Source organism: Neofelis nebulosa, chromosome 5 (assembly GCF_028018385.1).
Source record: "Neofelis nebulosa isolate mNeoNeb1 chromosome 5, mNeoNeb1.pri, whole genome shotgun sequence".
Taxonomy (NCBI): Eukaryota; Metazoa; Chordata; class Mammalia; order Carnivora; family Felidae; genus Neofelis; species Neofelis nebulosa.
The window spans coordinates 158,734,512-158,745,868 of NC_080786.1; the positions used below are offsets into that span (position 1 = coordinate 158,734,512).

At 56.4% G+C, this 11,357-nt stretch overlaps 1 protein-coding gene across 18 annotated transcripts in view; it reads left to right on the top strand.

The window, feature by feature from the left end:
- The window catches only part of PCBP3 (poly(rC) binding protein 3), a 273,869-nt gene that overhangs the window by 252,080 nt on the left and 10,432 nt on the right, over window positions 1-11,357 (top strand). For 10 of the 18 annotated variants that reach the window (XM_058732273.1, XM_058732284.1, XM_058732272.1 and 7 more), the window contains 3 exons: window positions 192-233; window positions 9,610-9,688; window positions 10,428-10,487. In XM_058732273.1, the coding sequence (XP_058588256.1) occupies window positions 192-233; window positions 9,610-9,688; window positions 10,428-10,487 (181 nt within the window). The remainder of the gene's footprint in view (window positions 1-191; window positions 234-9,609; window positions 9,689-10,427; window positions 10,488-11,357) is intronic. The other 8 variants (XM_058732275.1, XM_058732281.1, XM_058732288.1 and 5 more) reach the window with 3 other exon arrangements.

Genomic DNA, 11,357 nt, shown 5'->3' on the forward strand with positions numbered 1-11,357 from the left:
ACTCGCCTTTTGTCCTAAGCTGCCGGCGGAAGGGGGGATGCGCTCTGTGAGGGCACGCTCTCTCCAGAGGGCCTCGGGCCCGTTCCCACGAAGCCCCACCCCTGAGAAAGCCCGTGTCCCCCGGGGAGGGCCGCCGGCGGGCACAAGCGCGGCCGCCGCTTCACGAGCTGACCGTGTCTCTCTCTTTCTAGGCCTACACGATCCAGGGACAGTACGCCATCCCCCACCCAGATGTGAGTCTCCACTCTGCCTCCCTGGCCTTCTCTTCTCATTACCGTTGCCCACCTGCATGCTGCTGTACTTGCTACTAATATTAATATTACGCAATAATATTAATACGGTTCTCTCAGTGTTCCCGACCTCTGTCGTATCCATATGACCTTGAATAACCTTTAACCTCTTAGCACTAATTCTACTTGTGTGGAGGACTTGGCCTGATGTCAAATTGTTCCGATTGTTGCTGCGCTCTGGGGCTTTCCTCTGCACACAGGGCCTTAGGCGGTGGCCGCAAGGCTGCTCTGCCGTGGCACCTGCCCCATCGGGTGCCCTGCAGCCACCTGAGAAGTTAGGTGACGTGCTATCAGACAGGTGCTCCAAGAGATGCTGGGAAGGATGTTTGAACGTCCGGTAAAGCCACACTGTCCCCTGTGGGGCCCGAGTTGAAACAGTAGCCCCTACACCCTGAGTACAAAAGCCAACAGACGTGGCCTTGGTTTTCTTTCTAGGGCTGAAGCCCCTTGCTCCGCCATCGGGGCCTGCTCAGACGTCCCTGCGTGTGTTCCAGTCTGAGTGTGGTATCCGAGTGGAGAACGGGGACATCCAAAGATGCACTGTCAGTGGCCCAGGGGCTGAGGGGCCAGTGTGCAGCAGGAACAGGGCAGCAGCTGTGACCCAAGGTCGTCTCTCCACAGGGATCCGGACGCTCGGGCAAGGAGGTCCTCACTAGTTGATCCGGAAGGGAGGGTTGGGGCAGGAAGGCGGGAGGGACCGGGCCAGGGGAAGAAGGTGGAGGTGCGATCGGCCTCCGTGCTGCTTTCTGCAGCGGCAGCCAACCTGGAGCTGGTTTCGAGAAGCCGTGTTCTTCTCTAAACCATTTCGAGACCTGCCGAGCTTCGCGGCCTCTCTAAGAAAGCGTTTTCCTGCGTGTTCTCTGGGACCCGGGACTCACGTGGGAGGCGCTGCCGGGTTGATGGGTGCTCGAGTCTTCTGCCAACCCCTGCCCGGTCCAGCTGGGCGCGCAGGACGTGGTCAGTGAGATGTGCAGGCAGATCACTCCCGTGCCCCGCCTGCCCGCTGGAGCCCACAGACCCCTCAGGGCCATGGCCACCTCCATCTCCCCTTTGAGGATACGTGTCAAAGGCTGGCCTCTGCTAGTGACCTCCACACCCCGTTCCGTGTTATCGGGGATGCTCTTCATTCTCCTGTGAGTTGCTTCGAGATCCCAGGAGTGGGAAGGTGGTGAAGGTGCGAACCTACTCAGCCTTCTCGAAAGAACCATCGGCAGCTTTAAAAGTTAAATGTCTTTTACCTCAAGGAGGTTGCCAGCAGTGCCCACGAAAATGACAGAGCGCTGGAGGTCGGTCCGTAGGAGCCCCCGCGGCAGGCAGGGGCAGGCCCCGTGGCTCAGAGGCCTTTCTGGTTCCAGGCGGGTGACGCCCTGTCCCTCATCGTCTCAGCCGACCGCCGACTGTGACGGGGGGTGCAGATGTTAGAGCCTGGGAGAAGGGGCGGCCCGTCCCCAGCGCAGGAGTGCGCACGGAGCGTAGGCACACGAGGGGGTGGGCTCCACCGCTCCTCTCAGAGGGCCCCGAGTGGGGTGGTGGCAAATCAGAACAGAGGCCAAGTGGGTCACAGGCCTAATTCCTAGGGCGGCACGATCTTCATTTAACGGGGGGCCGCTGGTCTTGCTCCTCTAGAAGTGCGGGTGCATGTGCAAAAGCGGACTGGAAAACCCGGCTCGTGGGCTTTTCTCAAACTCAGGAGCTCAGGAAACACAGTGGTCTAGCCCCTCACGAAGGGGGCGGTTGACCCCAGAGAACAGCTCTGAGGCCTGAGATTTCCTGCAGCCCTAGGCATGGCCTCTGAGCTCACGGAGAAGAGTTTCTGGCCTCAGGTTCCCACGTTCGTGGGCGCACACCTGTCTCAGGCTGAGGAACTTCCGTTTGGCTGATTGATTTTTGTATCAACTCGTCGTTATGTCCCTCCATGTGATTTTCTCACTATCTCTTGAAAGCGGGTAGTCTCGCAGGCATTTTTGTCAGATTGTTTAAGCTGACTTATAACTCAGGGTTGCATAATTGCTTCATTGCCTTTGGTACGTCTCATGAGCTGGCGCTCTGTGCGGGACCCTCCCCTGTGTAGACCGGACAGGGTGGGGGACGCACGGCTGCCAGGACTCTGTAGCGAGAGCTCTGGGAAGTGTGCTTTGCGCGCTGGTGACACTGAACGCCAGACGATCGTGTTGATGCTCCATCCGAAACAAAAATAAACCAACCGCCTGGTGACATGGGTGATGGTGGCCAGGAAAGGGAACTTTTAGCTAAGCTTAGTATTCAGTAGGGATTTTAAAGGCCTCGTTTCTTAGAACCCAAATACAATAGTGATGGGAAATACTACTTTATTTTAAAATATAACTGAGTGCACAGGTTGAATGTTTGAGCCACGGTGGCTGACACACACACCTTTTAACAGCCTGGTAACTTATCTGAATCAGGCCCAGACTGTAAGGAAACCTGTTTCTTAGAGCTGAGTGTTTCTCCATCTAGAACTAAACTGTACGTACTTCTCACATGCCCTGCTTCGCCCTCCCTGGAGAATCGCCAGGACCCACCTTGCCAGTTTTGCGGTGGCACCTGCCACTCGCTTGTTTTGCCCGAATCCCCCCGGACTCGCCCAGGAGAGGCACCGGGGCACCGGGTATGGGAGGATGTCCCCGGCCCCAGCCTCACCTCCAGAGCTCTGGGGGCGGCTCCCCTCACCTCCACAGAGCCTCCGCGGGGCCACGCGGCTTCAGACGTGGGGGGTGGGGGGCAGCAGGGACTCAGACGTGGGAGCCACCCAGTCCTCCCGCCCACCCAGTAACCTGTGTCTCTTCACTTCCGCGGTGTGATCAGCCAGCGGCAGGCCAACCCCTGCATGTGACTCCTCTCTGCTGGTCTTCAGACTTTCCGAGTGACTCCCTCATGTGACATGCCCCTCGTTCAAGGGGCCAAAAGCAAGCAGAAAGCAAGCCAGGCGTTCCAAGTGACAACAAAGGGTTTGCCACCTCTGTCTGTTCGCCTGCACCTGGCTCCGACTGCAGGGCGGCTCTCAGGACGGCCACCCAGTCTCAAGCACGAGGAAGTGGTCGTTTGGAAAGCTCGTCGCCAGAATAAAGAGCCATGGCTTCCAGCAGCGGCGCCCAGGAACCGGGGGTCACAGGAAGCGTGTTCTTTAGGAGACAGTGACACAGAGTCATAACAGAGGGAGGAGGCATCGGCGGGAGGGTGCACGTCAGGTCCTGCTGTCCACTCACAATTTGTTGTGGGTGCGGGGACTCCCCCGATGATCGCCGTGCGGTGGCACCTCGTACTGGGCACAGTGGAGACTGGCCAGCACTCCGACGCCAGCCGGCTTCTGGGCCTCACGTCCGCCCTGCTCCTCCCAGGACCCTGCGGCTCAGGCTGGTGGGGAGGTGCCCGCGCCCCACCCGCTGCCAGGGCACCTCCTATCCCTGCCCCTAGGCCGGCTTGCCGGAGATCTTCTCTGCCTCCCTGCCCCCTCAGAGGCCGAATCTGCATTTCCATCACACAGGGTGATGACGATTCTATGAGATGAGCACTGAGGATTTGTCAGAATCAACAAAAGAAACCAGTCCTCACGTTCAGGAATCCCAACAAATCCCAAACAATGTAAATAAAAAGAATTCCATCTCGGATCTGTCAGAGTAAAATTGCATGACATCAAGACCAAAAGTAAATCTCCAAAGTAGTCAGAACAGGAATGTCACAGAGAGCGAGAGAGGAAGGAGGGGACGTCTTGTCAGCAACTCTGGAGGCCAGAAGGTGGTGGTGTGATAAGAAAAAGTAATTGTCAACCCAAGTTTCTATCTTAGGAGGATCTTCCAAGGACCTAAATCCAAGCATTTTCGGACAAATAGCTGTGACCAACAGGCTTGTGACGGATGCCTTCGGGAGAAGGACAGCGATTGTGGAGGCGAGGCCAGAGATGTAGGCAACGGGCTTGTTTCATTAACATAAGCACGGGCCAATGAAATACCGATGATTTTGACTACACAAAAATGTATACATTTGGGCAAAGGAAAGCAAAAATTGTCTGTAAAGTCAACATCAAAGTTGTCTAATTTGTGGGATTAATAAAACAGAACAAGTAAACAAAAACAGACCTACGATTCAGATGGACCCTGGGGGAATGAGAACTTTCTGTAGCTTACCGTGTCATCCCAGAAGAGGCAAAGAGTTTAGATTTTAAATGTATGTATTAAAATGTGAAAGTGACCACTGACAGAAAAGAGTTTAATTCTGTAACTTCTGTAAAGGTATAGAGGGAGAATGCATGGCAGAAATTAACCAGTACAAAAGGAGAAAAGGATGAAAAACAGGAAAGAAGCCTGAGAAGATCAGGGCAATTACAAGTGCAAAATAAAATGGCAGAAACTAGTCTATATGTACGTGTAATTGTGATCAAAGTAAAAGTGTTCCAGTTAAAAAATAAGGTTCTCGGACTTAAAAAGCAAAACAGAACAAAAAACAAAAAAATAGACAAGCTAACAAAACAGGAAAAAAAAAAACAAAAACATAGCGTTTTCTTCCCCTGGAAACACACCTAAAGAATAAGGACCCAGAAATATTGAAAGAAGAGAAAAAGCTATTCTGGGAAAATACTGACTGAAAGAAACCTTATATGTCAACATTAATGTCAGGGGCGGGGGGGGGGGGCAGGAGTCAAGGCAAATGCTATATTTAGTCACTTAGATGTTGATAAAGAAGTCAACTTTAGTTGATATTTAGTCACTTACATGTTCACCAGAAGATATAAATTCATAATTTGTACACACCTTAAACATATCTTCAAATACATGTAAAGAAAAAATTAACAAACCATAAAGGGAATTTGACAGACATTATAGGTAGAGCCTTCATCTAACTCTCTTTCAATAAAGAATAAAGAAGGTATTGATGGTGCAGTCGGTGAGCCTGGTGAGACATAGATTGAACTCTATACAATCCTAAACAGCCATGGAAGTCGTGGAAACTTAATAAGACTTGATCACATATTATGCCATTAAAAAAAAAAAAAAAAAAACCCACCATCTATAAAAAAATTGGAATCCTGTAGGCTCTATTCTCTTACCACAAAGCAATTAAGTTGAAATCAATAATTAAAAGATGACCTTTGAAAAAAAACCTTGTATTTACTGAAAGTTAAAGAAGACCAAAAGGCCAAAATAAATGGAGAAGCATACCAAGTTCACGGGTAGGAACATGAAGTATCTTTAAATGTCAATTCTCGGGGCACCTGGGTGGCTCAGTCAGTTGAGTGTCTGACTCTTGATCTCAGCTCAGGTCTTGATCTCGGGGTCGGGAGTTCAAGACCCTCACTGCGGCTTCATGCTGGGCATGAGGCCTACTTTTAAAAAAATTTTTTTAAATAAAATAAAATGTCGGGGCGCCTGGGTGGCGCAGTCGGTTAAGCGTCCGACTTCAGCCAGGTCACGATCTCGCGGTCTGTGAGTTCGAGCCCCGCGTCAGGCTCTGGGCTGATGGCTCGGAGCCTGGAGCCTGTTTCTGATTCTGTGTCTCCCTCTCTCTCTGCCCCTCCCCCGTTCATGCTCTGTCTCTCTCTGTCCCAAAAATAAATAAAAAATGTTGAAAAAAAAAAAAATAAAAAATAAAAAAAAAAAAATAAAATGTCAATTCTTCCCAAATCGAGGTACAAATGCAGTACAATTCCAATCAGAATCCTGACAGGGACTTAAGCTGCTGTTTTAAAATTTGTGTTCAAGAGCAAAGACCAAGAAACATCAAGATATTAATGAAGAGACTGTATGCTAGGGAGAGCAGTCCCGGAAGATACGGAGACTTGCTGTAAGGCCGAATGACTGGAGACAGAGTGGTTTGGGCACAGGGACAGACACTGGACCAGCAGGCTATATCAGGACAGTGGGTCATCCACATGGGAAAAATAATTTAAACACTACTTACGTGTCAAGAACGTCAACACAAGAGAAGAAAATAGCACCTTTAGAAGAAAATATAGGAGAATCCCTTTCTTTTTCAGGTCAGGAAAAGCGGTCTTAAGCAAAACATAAAGCAAACCATGAAGAAAATATTAATGAGTTTCACTGCATTAAAATTTTAAAATTCTGTTTCTCTAAAGACACCAAAGGAGAGTGGGGGAAATGATCTTTTCAGCATACACAGCTGAAATAGGATTAGTATCCGAAATACAAAAGGAGTTTTTGTGAATCAGCAAAAATCAACCCAGTAGAAAAATGAGCAAAAGACGCACACATTTCACGGGAGGAAACGTGACCACCGCCTAGGCCCCCATGGCGGGCTGTTCCGAGAAGTGACTGGTAGCTGCATGGTGCATTCGACTCGAGATAACTCACTGAGTTGTGGTCTCATGGATACTTAGGATTTCAGCCTTTGTCTGCATTTAGTATTTGTTTCTCTGTTCCAACCAGTATCCATTGGAAAAGGCAAGGGACAGAGAGCTGTCCATTTCATGACACCCTGGCCCCCCCCTTTCCTTCTCCCCTCTTCCCTCCCAGCCCTGTGGAGGCCCTTGTGAATACTGAAAGTGATTCTTTTTTGATGGCAGAAATATTTCAAAAAGCAGGAATCCCCCTAGCCCTTTTCCTGCTCTTGCCTTAGAAAGTGTAGAAATTGTATTCCGAGGAGATGAAGTGCTTGACTGATTAAAGGCAGAGCCAAGACCAGAGGGAGGCCAGCTGGCATCTGCCATCCGTCCACCTCTCTGCCCACCCGCTCCCTGTACCAGTGTTTATCCAGTCACTGCCGTGTGCCCGTCCAGGCTCCCCAGGACATCACTTTACATTCATGTGCGTGGGTGGAGGGGACTCATCTGTTGGTGTGGCCATTTCTCCATAAAAAGCAGCCCGTGCGTGGCAGCCAGAGACATTAGGGCTGGGACACCTGAAGCCCCTGGGGGCGGCCGTTCTCTGGCATCGGCATGGCTGGCCTCGGGGAGTATTCATCTGGCCGTGCCCGGGCTGTGCCCAGAACACGGGCGGCCGGGCTCTGGAGCACACCCGCCTGGTGCACCCCATCTGCCTCCCTGCCGGGGGCCGTGGAGAGACCAGAGGAGCAGCCAGGGTGACGGAGCTGTGGACGGGCGGGTAGGGAAGCCACAGGTCGTTGGGGATGGCGCTTCCCCCATCCTGCACTTCGGGACCCGCCAAGCCCACTCCACAGAGCTGGGCGGTGCTGGGGCTAACCCAGGCTGGTTCCGCCTCCAGGGCCCCGCTCTCCACTGCCGTCCTGACCGGCACACAGCTGTGTGCTCTTGGGGGCTCGGGACAGATAGGAGAGGGCCCTGCTGTGGGCGGAGCACAGAGCAGCCCAGCCAGGGCTCCCCAAGCCCAGCAGGCGCCAGCAGACCTCGTCGCACCAGGGCCGCCCCTGGGCCAAGGGCTGAAGCCCCCAGGGGTCCGGTCACACGGCAGGCCGCTCTCCTATGTGAGCACCGCGTCTGCATCGAAATCCGAGCGGTGGTCAGAGCGCACTGTGCGCCGTGTCCCCACGTGCACGGCCTGTGCTCCAGCTTCCCGCTTGCCGTCTCCGGAAGTGGTTCCCTCCTCCATCCTGGGAACTCGTAGTTAACTGCCTGGTGGAGAAACCCTAGCCCTGTTTCCAACTCCCCCTTGAGGTGGGTTCACACCCCTGCCGGGTGTCCTCGGTGGCCTGTGCTTGCTGCGCACAGGCCCCGCGGCCCCGCGGCTCCCGGTCCCATCGGCTAGAGGCAGATTCATGGGACCGATCTGCGGTCCGGCCCCTGGGCGGCGCCTCAGCCACGGACGGACGGTGTCACCCCCTCCTCAGCCTGCAGGTACTTGCTGTCTTTCTTACGTGTCCCTGAAAGAGGAGGCTTCTCTAGGCTACTTGCAGGGTGTTCTGCAGGCACCTTCCCCGCAGGGTCATCCTGCCTGTGCCTCAGGCACAGCCGGTGCAGGCCATGCATCACCTCTTGTCCCTTGTGACTCCGGCGGTGTCCCGTGACGGTATTTCCGGGGTGTGTTCTTCCAACACCTTCCTCGGGGGGCTTCGGTGCAGAGCTGCTCAGGTCACAGCAGGCTCAGCGACGTCAGGGCTTGGGCAGGGGGGTGGGGCAGCGGGGGCAGGGTCAGCCCCCAGTCCCAGGGACAACGTTGACCCGCACCACCTCGTCAGGGACTCTTGGAGCTGAATCTGAGCCCGGGTCACCACATCCCCTGACCTATTTCTCAGGACCCCTGGGCATGATACCTGCACCCAGAGCGGCCCCACTGAGTGAGGTGTGGCCAGTGCTCCCTGGGCGGGCCCACCCCGAGCGCCACAGGTCAGGGAGCACCCCAGAAGACAGGCAGAAAGCTGCATTTCGAGGCACTCCCCCTTTCCAGGAAGGGAAGGAGAACAGAAACTCTAATGGCAAGGTCACAGGAGCCGGCCGGGAAAGATGGGCCGGGTGTGGCCACCTCCGCTGCAGGAGCCTGCCTCACATCCCGGGGGCTCACACGGCGAGGGGTCCACCTGAAAGGGACGACCAGGAGGCCACGGGTCGGTCACGGCTGGGCCCCCAGCTGTAGCTGGGGTCCACACGGTGCGTCATCCTGTGGGGGCCGGAAGAGCCTGGACCGCACGGCCCCGTGCCCGGCGAGCCCCCGTGCCCGCCACTGCGGCCACGGGGCACGGCAGACGGGGCAGGGCCTCTCCAGGGCGGGCCGTCGGGGGCACCGTGACCCTCCCCACGGTGGGAAGGGGCCCGTGGTGTTTGTCTTAGCTGCCGGCGACCCGCTCCTCTATCACCGTGAGGCCCGTCCGTGAAGGCTCTTGAGTGTCTCGGGTGTTTGCGCCTCGGGCACCATTGCTGCCTCCCCGACACACTTGTGTGGCACTAGGGACGCCGGCTCCTCCCCGAGGGCCCCCTCCTGCTGGCCTCCGGGGGCTCCGGGAAGGGCCCGTCCTCGCCTCCAGAACGGAGTCCAGGGCCGGCCCGAAGCGGGGCCGGGACACGTTCACGCGGGGCCTGCTGTCCAGGGGAGGCTGGGAGCTGAGCGCATTGCCCAGAGTGTGCGGTGCAGGCCCTGAGCGTGAGCAGGCCCGAGGACATCCTGCTGGATGTCTGGCGCTTGGCTGTGGGCTGGGGGTCGCCGCCCGCCAGGCCTGTGTGAGCTGCCAGGGAGTCGAGGACAGGAAAGGAATCGGGTGCACCGCCCAGAGGCCCATTGGTTTTCCCAGGCCAAGTCCTTGAGTTCTGCGTCTGCCATGTGTCCGCATGGCCCCTCTCTATCTATTTGTACAACGTTCTGTTACTGCCTTTTTAATTTGGTGTGACTTGTGCTCGATGACAATAATCTTCTTAGCTCTCGTGTCCCTCCTACCCCAGCAGTTGACCAAGCTCCACCAGCTGGCCATGCAGCAAACCCCCTTTCCTCCCCTCGGACAGACCAACCCCGCTTTCCCCGGTACGTACCCAGCTGCCCTTTCTGACCTCCTCTCTTCTCACCTGGGGACTCTCTTTCTGAACGGTCTTATTCAGGGCGGTGAGCAGAGCAGGTACAGTTGTAGTTGTGGATGCCAAGGGCACAGTGTAGACACGTAGCAGTGTGCACGTTGCAGAGGGCCGGGCGGGGAGGTCTGCGCGTGTCTCCTGTGGTAGGGTAGTCACCTCACGGCTGGCCTTCTTGGGAAGAGATGCGACGTCTGCCCCCTCGGGTCCGTGCCTGCTCTCCACTGCACACAGGCGTCCTGGAGGTCCCTCCTGCTGGACGCACCACCCACTTGGCCAGCCCTGAAGTCTGTTCTCCAGGAGCAAGAGCTCAGACGAGCAGACGGATGCCCTTCTGCAGGAGGCCGGTGCACATCCCAGGAGTGACACCTGCCCGGGACGGCACCCGGCCCTGCCCCGGGGAAAACCGAGATGAGCCAGCCCCCGGCCCAGGGCGCGGTCACCGTCGGCCTACTTGGCACGCTACTTGGCGCAGGGGCGGGGGTGGGCCTTAGCCCGCACTGTCTGGCCAGCTGGGCGTGCGTTCCTCCCGGATGACGGCAGGGCATCGCCTCGGTGGCCGAGTGGGTGACAACACACGGACATGCTGGTCTGCCGTGCATGCGCCAGTCAGATTTTGAGCTTCCCTAGTTGAAGTGACCTTGCTTATCTCCTTGAGGGCAAAACATTAAATCTGTTTCTTCTTTGCTCTCCAGGAGAAAAGCTGCCTTTACACTCCTCCGAAGAAGCTCAAAATCTGATGGGCCAGTCGTCAGGTAAAACAAAAGCACACTAAACGGAGAGAGAGCAGGCCCAGAAGGCCGTGCGTCCGCCCCTGCTCGGGCTCCGGGTCACTGACCTGGCGGGAGGAGGGGCGAGGAGGCCCGATCGCGTCTGCCACGGGGACTGCGAGCGCCTCAGCGAGGGGCCAGTGCCGTCAGGGGACAGAGCCCGAGCGGCCGGCGCCAGGCCTGCACGTGCAGTTCACAGCTTCCGTGTCCGGCAAGTGGGTCAGTCCCGAGTCTCTGATGGCCACTGAAGGCCCCACACGTGGTGGGCCACCCTCTGTGTTGCCACATATTCTCTGGGTGGCACGGCGCGTGGGGGCCCGCCGGAAAGAATTTACCATGACGTGTGCTTTCCGGGGACGCGCTTTGTAGGAGACACGGCACGCCGTCAGGGAGCAGAGGCCCCCGGGCCCGATCTGTCTGCACCCGTTGTGGCTGCGTGAAGCTGTGCCTAGGCTGTGGCAGGGCAGACACGGGTCTGCGGGTCCCAGTACCCGGGGCGGGTGGGGAGCGAAGCCGCTTGAGAGCTTGCGGCTGGCGGAGCGGGCTCCCCGTGAGGCGCCACCCGCTCCCCCGTCCCACTCAGGGTCGGGGCAGAAGAGCAAGTGTCCAGCTGAAAGGGAATGCAGGAGGGCAGCGCTCCCGGCGTGAGCCTGCTGTCACCCCGTCCGTGTGTTCTGGGCCCCAGAGCCTAGCTGTGCGCCTGGGGCTCTGGGGGCATCTCCGGGCGAGACGCCGGCTCTGATGATCGGAGCGCCCCACGTGGGTTCCATCGCGGTGCAGCCTTTAACTCGGTTCATGCAGAATTTAGCGAATGGGAATTAGAGACAAACTTATACAGGATGTAGATACCGACCC